Source organism: Danio aesculapii, chromosome 5, assembly GCF_903798145.1.
Source record: "Danio aesculapii chromosome 5, fDanAes4.1, whole genome shotgun sequence".
In the NCBI taxonomy this organism is placed as follows: Eukaryota; Metazoa; Chordata; class Actinopteri; order Cypriniformes; family Danionidae; genus Danio; species Danio aesculapii.
This window is the reverse complement of record NC_079439.1, coordinates 11,686,344-11,712,930: the sequence shown is the minus strand read 5'-3', so window position 1 is coordinate 11,712,930 and position 26,587 is coordinate 11,686,344. Positions and strand designations below refer to the sequence as shown.

Sequence of the window (26,587 nt, the reverse complement as noted above, 5' to 3'; positions counted from 1 at the left end):
ATTTCTAGTTATTCTTCTTAATGTGAACTGTCAAAAGTTCTAAGAACTATTCATACTATTCTTCAAAAACACTTTATATTTACATTCACTCATTTAGGAGACGCTTTTATCTTTTTCAGGTTGCATTTTGAACACATTTGGACCAAGAGTGTACTCTTAGAAATAACGGTACAAAAGTAGTCACTGAGGTGCTGCCTTTTCAAAAGCTACTTCTTTGGCACAGTTTAGCACATAAAACATGCATATTATTAATACATGAAGTGACAGCTTTTGTAAAAAAATTTTCCCTGAGAGTGAAGTTGAATATGGTGCTTTATTTGGGGCAAGGGGCGAAAGCATTTAAAAAAATGTATTATTTTGTGTTCCATAGAAATCATTCAACAAAAATCGCCCACCGGGTTCAGTTTGTGTGAACTTTCATTTTAATCATGCAGTCTTTATGGAGGGTTTGGTCTGATGAATGAATCAGGTTTCATGAATTAAGGAATTGCTGGAATATTATGGATTTTTAAAAGGTCTATTCAGACATTGAAATTCGGGGACATTTATATAAATTTTTTTATCCAGGTCATAGAATAGCAGGGTTTTTGATTGTCATTTTCAGTTTCATTAATCTAAAACATACTGTATAACAGAAAAAAAAAATAAATAAAATAAAATAATAAAAAAAAAAAAAAAAAATATATATATATATATATATATATATATATATATATATATATATATATATAAATATATGTATATAAATATAAATATATACACACGTTTTTTTACCACATGTTCTGTTCTGTTTTTCAGCTGGCAGTCAAATGTAGTCACCAGGCTGTACCTGTTAAAACACTCTGAGGCTGTATTTTGATTGCTTAGTACTCAACCAGACCCCTCTTGGATTTTGCGGGAAAAAAATCTGAAGCCTAAAATTACTTATTTTTGGTATTCTTTATTAAAATTTGTGACTGGTTTTTCAAAAATATCAATTTACACTTAGTTCTTTAATTGTTTTTACCTCAAGAACCGTTTATCTCAGTGTGAGGGGAACATTTTAAGAGTTAGTTCACCCAAAAATGAAAATTTTCCCTTTAACTAATTTCAAACCTCTCATTTTTCTTTCTGTTGAACACAAAGGAAGATATTTTGAAGAGTGTTGGAAACCTGTATTCATTGACTTGTGTTGTATTTGTTTTTCCTATTATGAAAGTTAATGGTTGCAAGTTTGTGCAACAGCTTGGAGGTACAATGATAGTGAGCACATTTTAATTTTTGGGTAAAATATCCTTTCAATCATAATGCCTATACTTCATATTTGATGCATGAAGGACTAAATGTTCAAAAATGAACAAAACTATTAAAATCACTTCTTCAATATCATTAAAAATAATTGTTCATTTTAAATTGTAGCCGTTAGCACAATAAAAACTGTATATATTGCAAATATAATGAATAATTATTTATTAAACGCCATGAAATTAAGCTTTTTTTTGTCAGTGACTGTGTTTACAAGGACATCAATAATTAAATGATTTACCTTAATCTAGTTAAGAGAATAATAGGATTAAGGTGTTTAAATGCCTGTACTGCACTTATATAATAATGTGACTAAAAATAGGATACTCCACATGTCTTTCGATTCAGTTCGATTTGTGTTTATTTTGATTATGTCTTTAGCCAGATTGAGATAATTAAAAATCTCTGATTGAAAGTATACACTGAAAAAAGTGTTGCATGCAAAACTGTTGCAAACTATTTATTTGTGTTGAATTTAAACAAACAAATTAAATTTAATAATGTTCAACTTAATTTGTTTGTTTAAATTCAGCCCAAATAAATTGTTTACAACCACTGAACATAAAAAAATTGAGTAAATCCAAGGAATCATCTTTGAATAATTTTTTTTCAGTGTATCATGTACTGTAAATAGAGTTTTGTCCTAATTGTATTCAAATCAAAGTATTGATGTCCATGTAAACATACTCAGTCCCTGCCAACATGAACACAGGTATTTTCAAAACCGTATCGGGTGACTGAAACCAAAACTTTCAGAAAACTCTAGCCAGGGTGAAGATTTTCTGAAACTACAACGAGGTATTTTGCCTGTCAGTGTGCGCACAGTTTTTGTCCTTTCTGATTGGTCAATATGGCTGGGTTCACACCAAATGACGAAGATGCGAATGAGTTGCCTGTAAACGCACCACGGGACAGTAATTCACTTCTGTCCTCACTTTTGCATTGACTTGTATGAAATTTTGTGAAAATACTTAATTCCCCATTTGGTGTGAACCCTGCAAAAGTGTCATTATTGCCCCCTGTTGGTTCAGCGTGACCTCAACATGCATTACAGTGAATTCTGACGTTTCATGTGGATGGATATAAAAAAAACAGGGAAAACTTTGATTATCCAAATACTAGTGTGAATGTGGACATGGCCTCAGTGACATCAGAGTATTTGACGTAGCTTAAAATGGGACCCCTGATGATTGAAGGTGTGTGTTTTCTTTACAGACATGTCTAACCAGGCTGGGAGCTGAAGGCAACATTCAGAGCTGCTTCTCTGATGGACGACTGCATTCATCAGGGTGAGAAACACCGGCTTCCCGTAGCCGTTCCGACACTCAGACTTGTAAATCTTCTCAATCAATGGCAGACAATGAAGTTATCTTATGAACTGAGGAGAGCTTCTCGAGGACTCCTCCACACATGCTCCATTACTCTGCTTGACCCTCCGAGTAGCTAAACCCATATAAGAGCACTTTCCTCTGTACAATCGACCAGTTCTCTAACGATTCATGGAAGTCATTTGGTGTTAAGAAAAAAAAAAATGGCTTCTGGAACTTAAATGATGTGTTTTATGTGTTCTCCAAAGCATTGTAGACATGCTGGATTGGAACAGACTGATGGATGAAAGAATGAAGATATCTGATCTACTTGTTGTCCCAAACCTGCAGGTAAGAAACAGATATCCTTTAACCACATCGTAAATTTAGAGGGTTATCCATTCCTAATGGTGTAATTGGCTCTATAAAAACTTCACAGTTTCGAGTTTTTTTTCCTCATGCCACGGTGCGTTAAGGGGTGTCCCCTCAAAAAAAAAGTATTCTCTATTGTGAAAAATGCCTAAAATAATTGTGTAAGTAAAAAAAAAAAAAAAAAAAACGCCCCCCCCCCCCTCCTCTTAGTGGTTTGGGCCACTGCCTGCTTTTCCAGTTCATCTCACCTACTCTCCACACACGAGTCAGTTGTGTGGCTGTTGCTGCTCAATTAATGTTGAACTCCAGTAAGTAGGCTATAGTCTTGTCATGATACTAGAATTCGATATCAGTAGGTACAAAAATTTTAAAAACGTCCCTTTCCCGCTAACATTTGAGCACGTTTTTTAAACAGCGCTGATTTGCCAATGGTGTTCACTTGCTCAACAGAAATGACTGTGATTGGCCATGAAGGTCATCTGTTCACTGTATTTCACCACTGCTTACCAAGTGTAACTACAGATACAGGAGCATTTTGAAGCTGTGAAGATCAGCTGGTCTGTATATAAGCTGACATACGTGCGATCCGCTGATGGATCAACTGATCTTTGTGGCTTTAAAACTCTCCAGTGTCCCTGCATCTGTGGTTGTACTCAGTAAACAGCGGTGAGTTCGATGAACTGATGACCCAGGCCTGTAGCCAGTGGGGGTTCGGGTGGTTTGAAAGACCCACGCCTCAATGACAATGGTCCAGAATTTATCCCATATATGAGCTCATTTGACCTATTTTGACTGCTATGTCATCATAAATTGTGAAAATAAACCATCGAAAGAGGACAAAGCGGAGTCCTCTGTTGGCTGTCATTTCGGCAGGACTTCAGCTAATTAGTTTTGGCCAATACTAACAAATATTTTAATTTTACAATCGGACGTAAGTGAAGTCTTCTTTCGCTTCTGTATTGTTTTTAAAAAATAAAAAATACAAATTTTACAAGTGACTTTTATCCCAAATTTTGGATCTTTTACTTGAAACAAAAAATGACCAATAAAAATCTGTGAATCACCAAAAGCGAATACTTGAATACTATTTTGGCTATTGTTGTCATCCTTGAATTTTCAAATGTACCTTTTTAAGTTTTTTTTTTTTTTACAAGAGAGGCTAGAAAAATTGTGAAGCTCTACTTTAGCTTATAATAAATATTTTATTCAAATGGCAAATTGTGAGTAGGGAAAGTTGAATGTGCTGGCCAGTTTTTTATTTGCCAAATAAATGACTGCGAGTGCACGGCTCGCAAGGGTAAAAAACGTGAGGTGCAGTAGGCGGTTAAAACACGAGGCGCGCAGAGCACATAAGCAGCTTGCACAATAATCGCTGCTATCAGAAAATCATTTTAAAAAGGTGCCTCTTAATGCAAAAATCACGTTTGGTGTGATCGGCCCCAATCCTGTATACTAACAACACGCAGGAGATACGCAGGGAAAACCAATTTGGCTGTTTTCACCAGACGAAACGCGACAGAAATTTAAATACAGCCATTTCGAAGCCCAGAATAGTGCACTTACTGCACTCCAACAAAATGGTAAGGTTTATAGCCTAATTAATACATAATAAACCTCTTTAACATTATTAAATGAAGACGCTGAATCACTGATATGTGTTGGTTTGCACTGAGTCACAGTTCTTAATTTCAAGCGGTTTATTTTCAAGATCTGAGGTGAAATATCTGCAGCTGCTTTCAGTAGTATGGCAATAAATGTCATGTAAAATGGCTTTCAAAACCACATTATAACCATTTAACACTGAATAAAGCAGGTGCTGTGTACCTGAAGTGATCATTAATAATTTGTTTCATTAATCTAGAAAATGCTTCTTAATTTAAGAATTTTTATATATTTGTACAAGAAAAGAGACAAAAACTCGTAAGAAATCTTTTTTGCAGCGTGAATGGCATACATTTCATTTAACAGTAGGGGAGGAACAATAAACCTATAGTACAGTGCTCATTTAGTAATGCACAGCTAAACAATAAGCTAACTGTGTTGCCGTTACTGTTAAGTTAACATTAAGCCAAGTCTTCACAAATAAAAATGCATGGAAACAGCTTTGGCGTGTTAGTTGCTGTGCAAAAAAAGTAAGCTCTGCGTCTTTTTCATTCTCCATTCAAATGAAAGCAGAGGCAGGGTTTCTTTTGAGGTGACTGCAGTGTTTGTGTTTTCAAGACAACTACGGAGACTTTTGAAGATGGAGGAGAGACTTGTGGTTGCTGTTTTGAGTTATCTGGAGCTGTATGACTCACAAATCTTGAATATCACAATATTATTAAATTTTACAATTATATTATTTGTTATATTAATATTTAGTCATTGCCTTGCGACATAAAAAGCGCACCGCACTTCTTTTTTTTTTGGTCAACAAAAAAGGCAGTAAGGTGCGCCTCGTGTTCTTTGAAACATAAAAGTGTGTTCAGTGTGATCGACACCTTACTTTAGGCTCTTTCACACAGTGATACCGTTAAATATCCGGCAAATTTCTGGAACGACTTTACCGGTAAATTAAAAAAAGCAATGTTCACACAGACAAATTATGTTCCATAATTTTTCCGAAAATTGACCATTCATGCATCCATTCCAAAATACGGCAAAATTCTGACATCATTAACCAGAAATGACCTCTACATGGCAGCGCTTATATTTGTGAACATATAAGAGGTCTGCCTTTTGTTGTTAATATTACTTTTATTTAAAGCTTTAGCATTCATGCAGCTGCTTTGTGAGACATCCAAAGGCTGAAGCGCGAACAACAGCTCAATGTTCACACATTTGACCACATTACTAATTATGTGGATGGATAAGTATTGTAAACAGCTCATATGAAAACATATGGAGGAACACTTTCGCATGTCGAGATGTTCATAATATGTGTGTGTGCTGGTGCTCACTGGCTCCTTCACGTGCACACGCGTCAAGCTGAGCTTAAAGGTCATCTTATCGATAATTATTTGTACAGTTAGCATTAAGAAGGAACATAGAAATGTTTTCTGACTAACATCTAGCAGTTAAATGTGTCTGAAAAAAATATATATAAAGGCTTTTATTTTCATAAACCGCACGGATGTGAATTGTCTAAGTGTTTTGATTGGTTCAAGTAGATGTCTCACATCAGCGCGTTCTAGACGTGAACGCGATCTTTACGGCAATTTTCCTTCTGCGTTCACACAGCGCTGCATTCTGGTAAATTACTAGTAATGTTACAACTTCTCTTTTTGCAATATGTTGGAACAAATTTATCGATATTTTCAAAAAGGGCCTGTTCACGCATACAGACCTTTCCAGAAAATTGCCGGTAATTTTCCTGAAAGGTCTGTATGTGTGAAAGGGGCTAATGTAACCTGCTCTCCTAATGTTTACGTTCATAATAATTATATTATTTGCTAATTATTAACCACATCATGTGGAACTCTGAATCTGCGTCTCATTTCGGCGTCTGCTACTGTCCACCAGAGGTCACATTTCAGTCATGGACACCTATTCTGAGAGCCTTCATGACTGATTGAATGAAATACACTGTTTTCCACAAAGGCAACCCAGGGTGCTGAAATATAATTGGCTAAACTGGCAGTGAACGGGTTAAATGACCAAAATAAAGACAGACATTCCGACATGTAACACACATTTTCAAAGCAGAATATCTGACTTCAGCATTGTTTTTCAGATAAACAAGATCGTTCACTTGGTATGTTTCTTAAATATCTGCAAACAAGAGTCAAAAACTTACATACAGCACCTTTGAGCAAATACATTTTCTAAGTAAACTAATATGCACCGATATGCTCTCAAATTCAGATTTTTATTTTTATTTTTTTTGAGCAGACCGGTCAGCTGGAGCCTCTTCTGTCCAGGTTCACCGAGGAAGAGGAAAGGCAGATGAAACGGATGCTTCAGCGACTGGACGTCTTGGCGAAGGTGCGCTCATTTCTCCTGTGGTTTTGAAGCGGAGTGTCAGCAGGTCATGGTCTAAGCGACAGTCATGGATGAAGAATGTAACAGAGATCGATTGTGAGAAAGCCCTGAGCCGAGTGTGGAGGTTAGAGAGCTGTTCCGCCCCGTCAGCTTGATGTGAGGAACATGTATCGGGTTTATGTCGCGCTGTGAAAGGGCCGCAAGGTATTCAAGCTGTGTGACTCACTTCAACTTCAGCCTGGAAGTACCAAATCAAAGAAAGTTTCCAGATCTCGTATAACACTTTTGTTCTCCAGATTGGTTTCCTGGAATATATACAGATCGAAGGGTTTTAGAAGTCAGAGTTGGGACATTTCTTTCATGCCGAGTATAGTTGAGACTTCGAGTTCAGAATCAAATTTTAAATAAAAAATGTAAAATAACCTAATAAAATAGGTCCTCTATTTAAAAGACTGAAGTCATTAAGATTCATTCATTCATTTGAGGTTTTTAAAAAATGGGTTTAAAAATAAAAACACAAAGCAGGCCTCTATTTAAAAGACTTGTTACGTCCTTTTAGATGTTAATATTAAACTAAGGGTATTTGATATAACATATAGTAGTTGAGCGTTTGTGTAACAAATGGAGGGAGAAAGAAACGCCTGAAAACCAAATATCACTGCAATTATTTATTGCCCATTCTTTCAGTGAAACCAGTGAAAGAAAAATATTTACAATAAATAAATGATAAATTACCTGTTGGAGACGAAGTAGTTAGAGGTGCTTAAATCAAAAAACTAAATATAACAAAAACCCACTAACTGTATTGAACAAACTAAACAAAAAATGAAAAGAAAAGCATGAAAAGAAACACCAACATACCAAACGTCTTAACTTAACTACTCTAACTAAAAAAACAGAACGTATAGAAAACAGTACACTCTCCTGAACCTAATGAACTAATACAAAAATGATATGTAAATCGCCGATTTACTGACTCCTACACCCTCTCCGAAGTATCACTCGAAAAGGTATCAGTTAACTGGTCAAGTTCATAAGCAAACACATACAGTAGCTCTTCAAATCTCAAAAGACTTTAGACAAGAGCATTAAACACAAGCAAAAAGAAACACATTCTCTTAGACTAGTCCTCGCAAGAGAGACTGTCTTCACAGAGAGCCACAGAAAGAGTGAAAGCGAGAAGGAGCGAGACAGAGAGAGAGAGAGATTGCCATTGCAGTTTAGGCTCGGCTTTTAAACACTAGGCCAACCAGCGATTGGTGATGCGAACTCAGCGTCAGCGTCCGGCATCATCATCAACGTTTTATGCATGTGTTTTATGTGTACCACATGCATAAAACGAAACACCCACATACAAACAAACGCACACACATATACCCAAAATAGGTTCTTCAAGCAAAAGTAACAGACTGAAGTCATTAGGGTTAATTGATTTGATTGATTGATTGATTAATTAATTAATTAATCAGTCCGTCCAGTAGTCAATATTTGAGGGTTAAAAAATTAGGTTTAATAATAAAAACAGATGTAGGCCACTATTTAAAAGACTCAAGTTATTAAGGTTTAGTGATTGATTCATTCATGTATTTATTCATTTGTTTGGTAGTCAAAAAATGTTTAAAAATAAAAACACAGATGTAGACTTCTATTTAAAAGACTGAAGTCATTAAGGTTTATTGTTTGATTTATTGATTCTTTCATCGATCGATTGATTGATTGATTCATTTATTCATTCGTCTGGTAGTCAACATTTGAGGTTTAAAAAATTAGGTTTAATAATAAAACCACAGATGTAGGCCTCCGTTGAAAAGACTGAAGTTAATAAGGTTTATTGATCACTTTATTGATTTGATTGATTGATTGATTGGTTGATTGATTGATTGATTCATTTATTCATTGATTCATTTATTCATTCATGCTGTAATCAATATTTAAAGTTTAAAAATAGGTTTTTAAAAACACAAATGTAGGCCTCTGGTTAAAAGACTGAAGTCATTAAAGTGCATTCATTCATTCATTCATTTATTCATTCATTCATTCATTCATTCATTCATTCATTCATTCAGTTGTCAATATTTGAGGGTTTAAAATATGTTTAAAAATAAAAACACAAACGTAGGTAGTCATTAAGATTTATGAATTGGTTGGTTCATTTATTCATTGATTCTATTCATTCATTCATTCATTCATTCATTCATTCATTCAGTAGTCAATATTTAAAGTTTAAAAATAGATTTAAAAAAAACACAAATGTAGACCTCTATTTAAAAGACCGAAGTCATTAAGGTTAATTGTTTGATTTATTGATTCTTTCATCGATCGATCGATCGATTGATTGATTGATTCATTTATTCATTCGTCTGGTAGTCAACATTTGAGGTTTAAAAAATTTGGTTTAATAATAAAACCACAGATGTAGGCCTCCGTTGAAAAGACTGAAGTTAATAAGGTTTATTAATCACTTTATTGATTTGATTGATTGATTGATTGATTGATTGATTGATTGATTGATTGATTGATTGATTGATTTCATTCATTCATTCATTCATTCATTCATTCATTCATTCATTCATTCATTCATGCTGTAATCAATATTTAAAGTTTAAAAATAGGTTTTTTAAAACACAAATGTAGGCCTCAGGTTAAAAGACTGAAGTCATTAAAGTGCATTCATTCATTCATTCATTCATTCATTCATTCATTCATTCATTCATTCAGTAGTCAATATTTGAGGTTTAAAAAAATGTTTAAAAATAAAAACACAAACGTAGGTAGTCATTAAGATTTATGAATTGGTTGGTTCATTCATTCATTGATTCTATTCATTCATTCATTCATTCATTCATTCATTCAGTAGTCAATATTTAAAGTTTAAAAATAGATTTTAAAAAACCATAAATGTAGACCTTTATTTAAAAGACTGAAGTCATTAAAGTTTGTTCATTCATTCATTCATTCATTCATTCATTCAGTAGTCAATATTTGAGGTTTAAAAAAATGTTTAAAAATTAAAAACACAAATGTAGACCTCTATTTAAAGCAAACTGAAGTCATTAAGGTTTATGGATTTGATTGATTGATTCATTCATTGGTTCTATTCATGTATTTAGTATTCATTCATTCATTCATTCATTCATTCATTCATGCAGTAGTCAGTATTTAAAGTTTAAATGTAGGTTTTAAAAACAGATGTAGGCCTCTTTTTGATAGAATGAAGTCATTAAAGTTTGTTCAATTGTTCATTTATTCATTCATTCAGTAGTTAATATTTGTTAATATAAAAATAAAAACACAAATTTACTCTATTTAAGACAGAAGTCATAAAGGTTTATAGATTTGATTTCATTCATTCATTCAGTTATCAATATTTGAGGCTTAAAAATGTCTAAAACATTTTTAGGCCTCTATTTAAAAAACTGGTCATTAAGGTTTATTGATTGATTGATTTGTTCATTTATTCATCCAGTCATTCATTTGTTCAATTAAATCATTTATTCATTCATTCAATGACCAACATTTGAGAGAAAAAAATCTTTAAAAAACATAGGCCTCTATTTAAAATATGGAAATCATTAAGGTGATTCTATTTAGTTTTATTGATTGATTCAATCCTTTATTTGTTCAGTGGTTTACTCTTTTCATCCTTAATAACAAAAATAATAAAATAAAATAATAAAATAAAAATAAAGTTTGAGCATTAAATCATCATGTGATTTGCTATTAAAATTAACCAAATGCAACCTTGTTGAGTAAATTATCAAACATTTAAGTATTATAAAAGCTATTTTATTTCAACAGTTCACCTAGGTTTGCCTGTGCAATCTTTCTTTAATGAAATACTAAAATAAAATTACATTCAGGCTTTTTCAAGTGTCCAAATGCTTGTTAGCGCCTCTGTATCATCAACATCATCATTATTATTGCTGAGGTTGTTATATGTTTGTTGACAAATCCTTGGTTGTGTCAGGAAAGACAGATGCAACATCAATTAAAATGCTATCTTTTTTGTCAGCTGATTAATGTGTTTTAAACTCATTGTACTGCTGTCTTCCCTCTCATGTGCCGAACAGCATGCGGTGGAAAATGGTGTCAGGCTGATGGTGGATGCTGAACAGACGTATTTCCAGCCTGCGATCAGCAGACTCACTGTGGAGATGAAGAGAAGCTTCAACAGAGACAAAGCTGTCGTTTTCAACACCTATCAGTGCTACCTCAAAGTGAGCCTCACACACATGCACACACACGCATGTCTGACACGTATGAATGGTGTTAACATGGATCAGATGACGATATTCTGGGATTTATCTACTTGGAGATGCTGTATAAAAACCATGCTGTTATTAAAGCTGACATTTAACTGACATTTAACAATGTCTACGTTTACATGGACATCAGTAATCAAATGATATGCCTTAATCTGAATAAGACAATAATATGATTAAGCTGTTTACATGAGTTGCTTTTTAAATGTTCCTTTCATGATCCCGACAAGACTAGCACATAATTCAATTCAGGGGCGTAGATTTAGGGTGGACGGAGGGGACGCGTCCCCACCAATATCCGCCAACTATTAAAATGTCCCCACCAATAATTTAATTAACTTAAAAAAAAATTGCGCTGTCAATATTAAACTAGATATGCAGAAAGGGTTAAATCACATTCTCTCTTCGGGTCGCACCGCCGCCCCCAAACACATATAATCATTGTGATTGGCTGTGCCTTTCCCTGCTGTCACATGAGAGGCTGTAGTTGCTTAAGATACAAGCAGCGAGCGCCAAAATCATGTAGATGAATTTCCCGTGAAAGAATAAGGTGTGACACACGCAAGTGAGAATAGCGGCAGCAGAAAAAGGTGGACATAAGGAGCTCTTTTCAACGAATAGGGTAAGTCACATAAACTCTAGTTCGCTACTGAATGAGTCCATCATGATAATGCCGTTATTCCTCATGTTTTTCCCACTTTAATGCAGTCCATCATTATAGCAGACTGATGTAGTCTGTCTGTGCATAACGTGCCCTGAAAACTAACTGCAGAATAAACAGCTAAATGTAAAAGTATATGATCCCTGCTAGTTCTCCTAATCTCTCAGAGTAGCATGTGCAATTTGAAACAGTTTGTCAGAAAAACTACAGCTTGTGCTCCATCCTTTATCAATACTGATATTTGAGACATGTTTCATTTACATTTTGGCTAAAATAAATGGAAGTCTTTATTAAACTCTCTCTTTATCAATTAATAAACATTCTTTTAACATTACACTAACAGGTCCATGTGCATTTAAACTGTAAGTTTTATATTTCAGTTTTATAAATAATGAAAATTTAGAATAAAGAAATATGAAAAAGATACTTATATTTAAAATACAAACTTATTATCATCTATCATTACATTTATGTTTAGAAATCTATTAAAACTTGTTTTAAATAAAAACTGGAGCTGACAAGCAAATAACAAGCTGGCCAGAACATTTAATTTTCCTCAGTCAGAAGTTGGCCATTTAAAAAAAAAAAAAATCAAACATAATAATAATAATAATAATAATAATAATCCAACTTTTGGTCTTTCAAACCACCCGGACCTCCCTTGGCTACAGACCTGACTATTTTATTTAGCTTAATACATTTTATAAAGAGAGGATTGATTAATTAATAATATTTTTAATAGCAGTTAAACAATTAATAGCAATATATATATAATTTCACCCGTCTCCACCAATGTCATGTGCAAACCTACGCCCTTGATTCGATCAATGTCATTGCGTCACCACACTATCCACATTTCCACTGGAGTTTCATGTAATTTTGGGTGTTTTATTTTTAATTTGCTGACTTTAACTGCAGTTGGGCACTTTCATTCAGGAACATTTCATACATGCCCCCCATGAAAAATTAGGTATTGGATGCGAGTATGAACTGCTGGAAGAGTGTTGTTTTAATGGAATTTGATACCGAAAGCAGTATGGGAAAACAAAACTTTTTCGTGAAGTAGGTGTCTGTGGTCGTTCACTGACTCGGTAGGTGCAGAGAATAGTGTCAAACAGTGTGTGTATTGACTATCCTGTCGCAAAATGCAGCGAATGTCCTACACGACAGTAATAGTTTGATTGCAGATTTAACATGTCTGTACTACACTTCATTAATGTGACTAATATCGGCATACTCCACATGTCTTAATTCAATTTTTGTTTAGTTCAATTATGACTTTAGTCGGATTCAGGTAATCTAAAATCGCTGTTTACATGGTAGACTCTTAATCAGAGTGTTGTCTTCATCGTATTAAAATTGTATTATTGGTGTCCATGTAAACCTATCACTGTTGTGCTTGCAGTCTATCTTTGTGTCGGCATTAATCCTGAAAGAATAGAAGTCCAGATTGTAAATTAAACACACATGTGCGTAATCTCTGTGTTATGATTTCTTGCACAAAATATAGTATTGCTGTATACAGCAGAACACAATTATTTTCACTTTTTGTTTAGCATTTAGGAATACTTGTTGCTGAACTTTTTTATGAATCTCATATTTTGTGGATACGGTTAGGTTTAGCTCTGACTTTATGTATAAACTTTATGTACACTGTAAAAAAACAATCTGTAAATTAGCTGTTTTCTATGGTGGCCGAGAGAGCTTAACATGCTGCAATTTAGGAAATCACGTGCAATTACAAAAAACCCTGCAAAGTGAGAAAAGGGGTTCATCTGTTTGACAGCACACGTGCTGCAAATCCTCACAACACAAACACATTTTTAAAAAAAGATGTGACATTTTCTCACAACGCAAACAAATTAATAAAACCATGATGCATTTTCTCACAACGCAAACAAATTAATAAAACCATGATGCATTTTCTCACAACGCAAACAAATTAATAAAACCATGATGCATTTTCTCACAACGCAAACAAATTAATAAAACCATGATGCATTTTCTTACAACGCAAACAAATTAATAAAACCATGATGCATTTTCTTACAACGCAAACAAATTAATAAAACCATGATGCATTTTCTTACAACGCAAACAAATTACGAAAATGTGCTGCACTTTCTAATAGCACCCAACACAACGGAAATGTTTTAAGAGGACCCCAAAGCGTGATGGACCCGGTTATATGACTAATAAAATACAAAAGGCAAGGAAATCAGGATGTTAAAATAAGCGAACAAAAAACTCACCTTTCAAAGATCACCAACAACTTCACTGAGCAATATCGCAGACGATAGTCATGTCACAGCCGTGTCTAGCACATTTTTGGGTGTCCTTGAAACATTTTCATTGTGTTCTATTGTTTTTGTAAGTGTTGTGAGAAAGTGCATTGTTTTTTCGTCAATTTTTTGCATAGTGAAAAGATGCTGCATGTTTTATTCATTTGTTTGCATTTTGTGAAGATGCAACATGTTTTTTTAATGTGTTTGTGTTGTGAGAATTTGCAGCATGTGTGCTGTCAAATGGATGAAGATCTTTTCTTAATTTGCTTGTGTTTTTGTAATTGCATGTGTTTTTTTTTTTAATTGTAGCATGTTAACGGTGTCTCAGTCACCGTAGTTTTCCGTACTTTGTGATTCATGTTTTTCTTTTTTTCTTTTTGTTTTTGAATCTTTCTTCCAACAACATTTAACCTTGAAAAGTGACCTTTATTAACATTTTTAATAGTTTAAAGTGATATATTGTCTGTGTTTGTGTTGCAAATTCCAAATACAAAAACCTTGTAATAAACTGCCAGTGCCTTTTCTGTTACTTTGCTTATTCCTCTATATGTTATTTCTAATACATTATATTATTTCAAACTACTAAAATGCCAATAAAGTCACTTTGTTAAACTGTAAAGTTGAATTTTCAACCTCAAAAGTCAACAGAAAAGAGATCAAGCTCCCATAATGTAATTCACAACTGTAAACATACGGAAAACACAAAATATGGAAACTGTTAATTAACAGATATTTTTACAGTGTATACTGTATGAAGATCTGTGAATTGATCAACAGCTAATTTCAGCATCAGGTAAGTATGCACATATTGTATGCAGGCTGCCCAATTTTGTGAACCTGTATACAATTTATGCACAGCTCACACATGGATATTTTCTTTTTGACGCTGCATAATAAACAAAGCATTTTTGAGCTTAATATTATAAAGTGTCTCATAGAGCAGATACAAATCATGCAGTATGCACATGTGGATTCATGAAATATTAAAAGGTGAAAGTTTAGAGAGACTGAATCCTTTAATGAACCATTACAGAGATTGAAAAAAGTACAAATCCGGAATGAACATTAGAAGAGAATTGAGCAGTTTTTTTTAATGTGTTTATTGTTTTAAAAATAAAATAGACCCTTTTCACAAGGGTCTCAAGGTCTGTCACAATAAGTGAAGTTTCACAAACTAATTTCAAGAGGAGCACGTGATATGATTGATCGCGGCTGATCTCCCATCCGCAATCATTAGTGAGCCAAACCAATTAGATTAATCCAAACTCACTATTGGTGGCCTGTCTAAAACAACTCCCTTTTCTTTGTTTTCAGAAGAAACCCCCCATAGACCCCATCTTCCCTCTTTTTCATCTTTTACCAGTGGGAGCTCTCAAGAACTACCTGATCTCGAACCCCCTTGCATGCTTTTCTACCAGGCGGGAGCCCTGGGCTTAATTGTCTCAGAGTTCAGGGTTTTCCCCCGGGACAACATGCCAAACTAGCTTATATTATCAAGCAATATCTATGTCTGAACTCTTGAATTAATATATCGACTTATCGGGATATGATCTCAATCGGTTTTGGTAATGCAATATATAATTGGGTCTGGTCAAAAGTTTGGGGTCAGTAGGATTTTTAAATGTTTTAAAATAAGCTTCTCCTGCTCACCAAGACTGCTTTTATTTAATTGAAAATACAGTATAAATTCTAAAATTGTGAAATGTAATTGCACTGTAGAATGACTGTTCAAAAGTAGTTTATCATTTAATAAAAAAATGTATTCCAGTGATTTTACAAATGAATTTTCAGCTTCATTAGTCCAGTCCTCAGTCACATGATTCTTCAGAAATCACTCTAATATGAATTATTATTATTATTATTATTATTATTATTATTATTATTATTATTCATTCATTTTCTTTTCGGCTTAGTCCCTTTATTAATCTGGGGTCACCACAGCGGAATGAACCGCCAATTTATCCAGCATATGTTTTATGCAGTGGATGCCCTTTCAGCTGCAAGCCATCACTGGGAAACAGCCATACACAGTTATTCACACTCATACACTATGGACAAATTTAGCTTACCAAATTCACCTAACCGCATGTCTTTGGACTGTGGGGGAAACCAGAACACCCGGAGGAAACCAACGCAAACACAGGGAGAACATGTAAACTCCACACAGAAACGTCAACTGACCCAGCCGAGGCTCAAACAGCGACCTTCTTGCTGTGAGGCAACAGCACTACCTACTGTGCCACCGCGTCGCCCATTATTAATATTGTTGTTATTGTTGTTATTGTTGTTATTATTATTATTATTATTATTATTATTATTATTATTATTATTATTATTATTATTATTATTATTATTAATGGTAATAGTAATAAAAGCAATAATGACTGCAGTAATAATTTCATTTGAAACTATAAATAATAAGAAAGCGGTTATTTAAAATTTTAATATATATTTTACCATTTAACAATTTTTTTTTTACATTTAATAAATGCTGCCTTGATGAACGGAATAAAAAAAAAACATAAAAAAAAAAAAATATGACCCCAAACTTTTGACTGGTAGTGTACAGTATATCGCAAAAACAAAAAAACAATTGCAACATTTTAGCTGATTGTGAAACATCTCTATCTCTATATAGTGTTCTTTGGGTGTACTTGCATTGTGATCATACTATATTGTCATTCTGGCATTAATATTATAATATCATCACAAAAATATCATTTGTCACAGTATGTTTTGGTGCAATATATCATACAACAAAAATAGTTATCATGACAGGCCTAGTGAATGTATGTTTCTCAAATTCCAAAGAGCAAGGCGAAAGAGCTTCATTTGCTAAAATGTTGGATTTAAAATCAGGTTATCTGCTAGAGCGTAATGAATTCTCTGTGCTCAGGAGGCATTCGATAATGTGTCCATGGACGTTGAGCTTTCCAGAAGGGAGGGCTGGTGTTTCGCTGCCAAGTTGGTGAGGGGGGCTTACATGTACCAGGAGAGAAGCCGAGCGGCGGAGATTGGATACGAAGACCCCATCAACCCTGACTACGAATCCACTAACAGAATGTACCACAGGCAAGAAGCGTTCTCAATTCCTCCCAGCGCATTTCACCGTTAAAGTCGTATTTCACAGCGAAGGGTAGTGAGCTGTCTTGTTGTCTAAAAAGGCTGCTGCTTTCTAAGGCAGCGGATAGTGAAATGGAGCCTCATAAGTGACTCATCTGAAAGCTCTTATTGGTCCATTAACACTCACTCAACCCACACCAAACAAATAAAGCTACTCGCGGAAAAAACACACAAGAGACTCGACTAACCCTCACAGCTGGTTGCTGTAGAGTCTGACGCAGGCTGGACATGGACTCCCATTTCCAGCCCACACTGCAAAAAACTAATGCTTTTCTTACTTAGAGTTTTTGTCTAGTTTCTAGTCTAAATATATTCAAACTTCTTGGTTACACTTTAGCGTTCATAATGTTCATAAGACTGTCATGAAAATGTATAATGGGAATGAGATTTTCTGCATGTTTATAACAACTGTTTTTAACAACATAGGCTCATTCTAAAAACGTAGCCCTATATAAATTTCTGGAGATCGTGGATTATGTAGCCAGAAGTACGTACTGTATAGTTGCATTTAATTTTATAAATGAAAGCTACGGTGTGGTATGACGGCGTTTTTTTTCGCGCTTACCAGCTGACCGCTTACCTCCGTATGGACGACTTTCCGGCTGTTACCAGTTTGTCCAGTTAGCTCACCATGTACATCAGTGGACCTGAGACGCAGAAAGGAGATGACCATGATGGTGGGGTTCGAGTCCGGTGAAAAAAACTATTCCAGAAAGTGGGTAAGACAAAAACAGAAGCCAAAAAATAAAATAACAGTAAATAACAAGGCGAGAATGGGGTACAAATCAGACGAGGGCTTTTCTTTTTCTGAATTGCTTTTAAAATTGGTTGGTTGGGTTTAGGGAAGTGGGTAGGCAGGTCAATCTGTGCTTTTTAAAATACTATTAGTTGGATTTAGGGAAGGGGGAGGGTGGATCAGTCAGTAAATCAGTCAAACAGTAAGTTGACAGTGGCCTCTGGTGGATTTACGCGTGAAGAGCAGGCACAAATGGCACTCGCGAGAGAAATTTGAGATCTCAAAAAGCACGCACAGCGGCCTCTGGTGGATTCCCGAAAACAAAAACTCCAAAAAAGCATAGCTCCTGGGACGTATTTGATGGTCTTCAGAAATATATATAGACGTACGTTTTCAGAATGAGCCTGGGTTGGTTATTATGTGTCATTTTAAATGCAAAGATGACATTGTTTTGACAACTTGACGTAAACAAATGCATCACAACCTGTTTTTGTCCTTGTCATGACAACTTGACATTAAGAAGACAACATAACTAGTCATAAATTTGTCATAAACATGATTGCCATGAGGCATTATAATTCAGCCATTCATTAATTTTCCTTCGGCTTAGTCAGAAGTCGCCACAGTGGAATAAAATGCCAATTATTTCAGCATGTTTTACGCAGCGGATGCCTTTCCATCCGCAACCCAGTACTGGGAAACACCCTTACACACTCATTTACACTCACACAATTTAGTTTATTCAATTCACCTATAGTGGATATCTTTGGACTGCGGGGGAAACCAGAGCATCCGGAGGAAACCCACGCCAACACGAGTAGAACAAGCAAACTCCACACAGAAATGCCAACTGGCCCAGCCGGGACTCGAACCAGCAACTTTCTTTCTGTGAGGCGACAGTGCTAACCACTGATCCACGGTGCCGTCCGGCATTATAATTGTCATGAATATTTTTCTGATCACGTTTTCTGTGAAACAAGCTGTATTTGTCATTAAAATGTCTCATTAAAAGTGTCATTACTCTGTCAAATCATTTGTAACAGTGTCATTGACATTTTAATGACAAATTCAGCTTGTACCTCTGTAGTTGGGGTCAAAAGAAAAGAATCAATGATGCTGTTATGATATTCATAACACAATCATAATGCTGCATGACAATTATGTTTATGACAAGTTATGTTGTCTTGCAATGTCATCTTAGCATTTAAAATGTCATACTGTAACTGAGTGAATGACACTTAATGACAGTTATAAGCGTGCATAAAATTGTATTCACATTCATGATTATAAAGTTTTAATGACAGTCTTATGAACATGCCTTCAAGTAAAGTGTCACCAAATTTTTTAATCAAGAAGCTTTTTCTAGACATGCCAAAAATATCATCCTAATTGTTTTCAGAATAAATATGTCAAAATAAAGTGAGTTTTTTCTTAAAACAAGTTAAATAATCTGCCAATGTGGTAAGGAAAGTAATCTTGTTTTTGCTTTGAAATTGGAAATTATTATTTATTTTTTGCTTACCCCATTGGCAGATTATTTAGCTTGTGTCAAGGAAAAACTCACTTTATTTTGACTTATTTCTGAAAACAAAACAATGCATTTTACAGCATCATTAATGTAGGTGAATTTAAATATAATCAGTTAAATAGGCTTAAGCATTCATTTAGTTGATCAATCATAAAACGAGATAAAAATCCATTTAAATGCAAGCGCGTCAGGAGCAGCAGGCAAGTGCAAAAACTCCATTGAAAATACTGTGGTTGTTTAAGTTATTAAGTTGGATGAGACGTAACATTCAGTGAGTCTCTAATGGTGCTGGGTGAAACAAAAACTAGCAATTTATTAAACAAAGCATAACAAACGACGAATATAGGAATTTAGAATGTAATTTTAAATAACCGAATTAAATGAAAAACAGGAGTGTTGCCAAAACAAAGAAATAAATATAACAAAACGATCTAACTAAACCCCAACCCACTGAACTAACTAGCCAAAGAAAAATGCAGAAACAAAACCGTAATCTTCAGCGTATGCAATGTTTAACTTAACTACTTACCTATTCCAAAACATAATTACAAATGTGGCAACTCCTCCATAAATTAGCTAACACAAAAAAAACTATGGTGCTCAAAATTACTACAGTTCTCGTAAAGTACACACTGTTAGCCATTAGCAAACATGAGCTTATCTGATAATCCAATTCTTATAAAGATGATTCGGTTTCCCAATAAATACTACATTGAGCTGCACAAGCTTATATAATAAATAGATCACTTAAACGCGAGACAAACTACACAACAACAGCAACAAAACTATACAAAAAAACGAATGAACAGTCTGGCCGACACAAGTGAGGTGTTTGGTGGTGAGCCAAGTGCTTCTGCTGAACAGCGCAGGCACACGCCTTTTATACAGGGCGGACCAGCTCTCGATTGGTGCATCATAATGGTGACTGACAGCCTTCTCGACCAATGGTTGCACACCTAGAACAGGACAGAGTACACAACAGAAAAGAGAAGAGAACGCAAAACTCAAAACAAACAACAAAACATGCGTGAAACGTAACAGTGGTAAAATAAATTTACGTCATTTATAGTAATGACATGGCATGCAATAATGGAATTTATTGCTTCTTTTCTGGAGTGAAACCCACTTCATATCATATCTCAATCAGGCAGGGACGTAGCGGACATTTTAAAAGTGGGGGGACAGCAGTATGAGATCATACGTTCATATAATTATTAATCAACTGTTTTCTAGATGGTCTGTCTCTAAAAGTGAGGGAGATGTATCCCCCCCGTCCCCCTCGGTTGCTACGCCCCTGCAATCAGGCAGTGAAGATCATTGATTTTAAACAAACCAGATCTTAAAAGTGTTGAGTTTGTAATGGCATGACATTTCACCAGAAGCACCTGAGCTTGCTTATTTAAAATGAAACGTTTCTGAGCATGTACTACATTGTATTCTTTCCCACTTGTCAAACAGGAATTAATTACGTCAAGTGGAAGAAAACTCTGTTCTGATATTGTGTTAGACTCACTCACTTGTGTAAATGACTAACCATAACGGACTGTCAAACTGTTTGCGCTTCAAACCAGCATGTTTGTCAATACATATACAAATAATATAAGAAAACATACAGTTTACAGCATCAAGCAGCATAACAAGCTGTTTTGTACGGCTTTAAAAAGTATTGAAAGTGAACAAAACAATGGCCATGCTGCTCTTATGTAAAAAATAAGGTGAAGAGGTCATGAAAACTCAGCTTTTTAGTCAGTGAGAGTGAGTGAAGTTGACATTTGTTGAACCCTGTGAATGTCTACAGGCTCAATTTTTGGATTATATTAATATTAGATAATGTAAACGCGAGCAACATTGGCTTGATACTGTATCTCAGTCCCAAGACATCATGGAACAACGTTGGCTCATGAATATTCATTTGATAACATAAGAAGATTTATTATTCATGAGATCCCTTTTCTTGTTATTACGACATCATTAACCAGTAATTTTAGTCTCTCAGCTGTAAAACTCCACTCTTACCATCATTCATTTAGAACTTTTTGTGTTTTGTTTTCACCAAAGAGCAATTGCTAAAATCCTTTAGACATTTTGTCAGCTAGTGAAATGTTGTGTATAACAAATATAGCCATTTAGAAGAGTTTTACTAAGTTTGTTAATATATTTTGAATTAGAATTTTATTTATTTGGATGAACCCCCTGAGATGTACCATCTGGTTTTCGAAGAGGTCCCACAATGCATTACAACATAATAACATCAAAAGAAAACCAAAACAAAACACAAATTGACAAGTACAGTTGAAGTCAGAATTATTAGCCCCCCTTTGAATTTTTTTTTCTATTTTCAATATTTCCCAAATGATGTTTAACAGAGCAAGGAAATTTTCACAGTGTGTCTGATAATATTTTTTCTTCTGGAGAAAGTTTTATTTCGGCTAGAATAAAAGCAGTTTTTAATTTTTTAAACACCATTTTAAGGTCAAAATTATTTGCCCTTTAAGCTATATATTTCTTCGATAGTCAACAGAACAAACCATCAATATACAATAACTTGCCTAATTACCCTAGTTAAGCCTTTAAATGTCACTTTAAGCTGTGTAGAAGTGTCTTGAAGAATATCTAGTCAAATATTATTTACTGTCATCATGGTAAAGATAAAATAAATCAGTTATTAGAAATGAGTTATTAAAACTATTATGTGTAGAAATGTGTTGAAAAAATCTTCTCTGTTAAACAGAAATTGGGGAAAAAAATAAACAATGGGCCTAATAATTTAGTGGGCTATTAATTCTGACTTCAACTATATTGCGATGTGAATACAGTTTCACCAGTTGATTTAACAGATTTATTTGGATTGATTGGGGGGATTTTGTAGAGGAGTGAATCTCGAATAATATACAAGTAAATTACAAGCAGAGATAAATAAAATATAGTAAAGATAAAAGTGAATTATAGTTTTCAGGTATTAAGGTACAGATATTCAATAATCATCACTGCATAGTCTTCATTGTATATTATTTAATCTTTATTTAAGTTACAAAAATATTTAAGTTATTTATTTAAGTTATTCTCGTGGCCGGATATTTTAAACGTTTACTCGAAATGTTCACACAGTTGCAGGCCTTAAAGGGACAGTTTACTCAAAGATTGAAATGTACTCACTATTTACTCACCCTTTACTTGTTTCAATACTATAGAAGTTATTAAATCAAATTCTTTTTGTGTTATTTAAAAAATTTTCTCATTGAAAATGCATGCATATTATGAACTTTTACTCCATTATTATAAAACTCTATATTAAATTATAATCCTAACATTGCATATCCTGCGGTGTGACTATTGCGGATGCACACATTGCGATATCGATGCTGAAACGATTAATTGTGCAGCCCTAACCTGAATATAGTTAAGTTGTCTTTACTTTTCTGTCCTTGGCCAAACATTTGCTCTCACATTGTTAGTGCTGTGTAAGCATTATCAAAATCTATTTGACATAGATATAAAAACAAATTTAAACAATATAGATTGTTGCGTGTTCTATGATAAACTGTAATACATTTAAACATCATTGTTTTTCTTATTATTTACCATGTATATGTAGACATTACATAAACATTAAGTCATGAAAATGTACTTGAAAGTTCTGGAAAAGTCTTGGAATTTTAGTAGTACAAATGTGTATGAACCCTGTATTTAAAATTAATACATTTTAACATAAATTGAAGCAAGTGAATGTCGTCTTTTGTGCAAAGTTGACGTCTAGATTACATCATTCAGTATACAATGGTGAATATCAAACAATTTTACATGGAAAACATAGCAAAATAAATCTGCAAAGGTTTTTATGTTTGTATTTTTGTATTTGTATTTTGTTATTGAGTTATTTGGTATGAAATATAGTCAGAAGGCTAATTTCAACTGCAATTGCAATACACATTTTGGTACCAAAGTAGTTTAGTTTGACGAAATTACAAGTTTTTGTTTTGTTTTTTGACGAAAGACAAAGTAAGACATGAAAAAGAAAAAGAAGACAACTTTACAAAATGGGGGAAAAGCAAACAAAAACAAAACAAAAGCACAAACTAAGATTAAATGTACGTGCACTGTAATTGAGATGTTGGTGTCGGATTGTTATGGGTTTGAAAATTACAACTTGACCAAAACTTGATCGATCAATCACTAATTAATTAATGTAAATGAATAAATTAATTTTTAGTTTGTATTTCATTTTTTTGTTTTTATAAAATATTTTCTATATTTAATTTTTTTAAATGTTTTAATTTAATTTTATTTAATTTTATTTTATTTTATTAGAGTCTAGAATTCACACTTTAAAACTTTAGTTTCCAGGCCAATGGAAACATGGTTTGATTTTTTATTTTTTTTTTTCAATAAAAATGACTTTCACAATTCAAAATAGTGTTGAATTAGTTGAAGAAGAGAAACTTGCGTACCTTGGTCATGTCTTAAATGCTCTTTACACCATTTTGTGCCCTCTTTTTTTAACCACTTGCTTATCAATGTCTTAAAAGTCATCTAGTTGGACAACATTATGTGTCAAAACCAATAATTAAGCTAAAATTTCCCATCTGTGGAATTAAAGTCTGCAATCAGATTTCCTATGCTTGTCTTTAAGCAGCAAGCTGACATGGTCAAGTAGCTTGTGAGTCCAGATCAGTAGTGGTAAGATACTCGTGTGACATACAGGTCCTTATCGGAACATCTTACTTAGCCTGAACTGTGCTTTATTCAGACGCTGCATGTGCTGACAGAACAGAGATTTATCTAGACTCTGGGCTTATCTCGCCGTAGGTAAGCCTCTTATGATTAAGGCACATTTCTGACAGCTTTCAAAATAAATCAGATCTTTTCAGAAGCCTTTGTGTTTGGCGGTCAACAGTCAAGTTAAAATGTTGGCTGAAAGCGCAGAGCAAAGGCAGGGTGAATCATGAGCGCTTTGGTGTCTTTCAGGTGTCTGGATTACGTGCTGGAGGAGATCCAGCGCAATAAGAAAGTGAATGTCATGGTGGCGTCGCACAATCTAGACACGGTTAAACACACTCTAAGAAGGTAGGACTCTCTGTTTCTCTCTTTCTGTGATTTCCAATGAGCCAAAACATTATGACCACCTGCAGAGTATCAAAGTCCCTTTAAGGCAAGTCAAGTCATTTCACTCTGCGGCCATATTTAAAGCGCCCCTTTCTGAGTGGGGACAATATCAAATTCTCCAAAACTGTTTGCCAAGCGTACGGTTACATTACATACTTGGAATCACCAATAAAATTAAACAACATCCGTCTCATAAGTATCATTTCTAAATGTCAAATGTCAAACAAAATTGGCATTTTTTCAGGTTGCCTGAGTTAATGCTCATGCACACTCGACAGGAACGAGATCACAACACCAACCTCATTTATAGCCATTCTACACTTTATCATCCTCTGGACAATGCTTCATCAGATCACGCTGGTCTTCTGAAGTTATTTATTTACAACTCGGTCTTGGTGGCGAATCTCCTTCAGAAATGACAGCGACTCTTTGTTTACAAGTTTGTGGCCGTTTGAGTAATTGCACTCATGTGATGTGCGTCTGACAGGACGGACTATACCTCCTGTTCGTTTCATACAGATTGTTTTCAAGTGCACTTGGTGCATTCAAAAGTACAGATTTCAAGCTTTATGTGGATATATTTCTTATGTCTGTGAAGTAAGTATTCGCTAAGATTCCAGTGTGTTTGTTGACCACAAAAACTTTTGTAAAAGCACACGTCTGGTCTGAGCTTCTTCCCCAGAGAATCATCATTCTATAGTGGTTGATGATTGGCTCCTGTACTAGTAAGCAGGGCTTCATTCAACATATTGACCAATACCAAAGTCCCTTTAAGGCAAGTCATTTCACTCGGTGGCCATCTTTGAAACGCCTCTGGGACAGTATATGCTCGGGCATTCTGTCTGAATGTGGAAACATCAAATTCAAAACTGTTTGTCAAGCTTACGATTACATTACATATTTGAAACCACCAATAAAAATAAACGACATTGGTCTCATAAGTTTAGTTTCTAAACATCCAAATCAAACAAAATTGGCATATTTTCATGTTGCCCCAGCTAATGCGCACATGCACTTAAAAGTAACGAGATCACATCCCCAACCTCATTTATGGACCTGTTACACATTATCATCCCTGCCATGTGATGCGTGGTAGAAACTAAGGACCGTACCTCGTGTTGGTTTTATACAGATTGCAAAGCCAAAAAACTTTTGTTTTCAAGTGCTCTTGGTTCATTTAAAAGTACAGATTTCAAGCTTTATGTGGATACACTTATCATTAGCTTAGCTTAGCTTAGCTTATATATATATATATATATATATATATATATATATATATATATATATATATATATATATATATATATGTATATATATATATATATATATATATATATATATATATATATATATGTATATATATGTATGTATATATGTATGTGTATATATATATATATATATATATATATATATATATATATATATATATATATATAAAATGGAATTATTTTTTATGTACGTCTGGTGTGCGTTACTTCCAACTGTCATATGCACAGTGCTAAGTGGTGCGGCTGGTGTGCGACCCACTTAACATTGGCATATTATTTAAAATAAAACTATTCAGATGCCGTTCTGTGGCGTGGCAGAAATATGAACAGTGTCCTGAGTCGTAGCTGGGCACTGTGGACAGCCGCCGACTTGCAGCACAGTTGTGCGTACCCTGATAGAATCTATATTTAGAATTCTAAAATGCATGGCACTGTGTGGTGCGTCGCCTATATATATATATATATATATATATATATATATATATATATATATATATATATATATATATATATATATATATATATATATATATATATATATAATTTATTTATTTATTTATTTATTTTTATAAGTATATTGGCTTTCATTTGTCTTCTGTCTTAATCAAACTAAATATATATAAATAATACATCAGAAATTACCCACAATCAAATGAATGTGTTGAAATTAGTTATTTAAAAATAAGAATTTAGAATTT

The 26,587-nt window shown here is 34.1% G+C and overlaps 1 protein-coding gene across 2 annotated transcripts in view; it reads left to right on the top strand.

The window, feature by feature from the left end:
• prodhb (proline dehydrogenase (oxidase) 1b) overlaps positions 1-26,587 on the top strand; it is a 62,666-nt gene that overhangs the window by 29,716 nt on the left and 6,363 nt on the right. For both annotated transcript variants that reach the window (XM_056457372.1, XM_056457371.1), the window contains 6 exons: positions 2,500-2,573; positions 2,861-2,942; positions 6,834-6,926; positions 10,994-11,140; positions 17,028-17,203; positions 24,484-24,582. In XM_056457372.1, the coding sequence (XP_056313347.1) occupies positions 2,500-2,573; positions 2,861-2,942; positions 6,834-6,926; positions 10,994-11,140; positions 17,028-17,203; positions 24,484-24,582 (671 nt within the window). The remainder of the gene's footprint in view (positions 1-2,499; positions 2,574-2,860; positions 2,943-6,833; positions 6,927-10,993; positions 11,141-17,027; positions 17,204-24,483; positions 24,583-26,587) is intronic.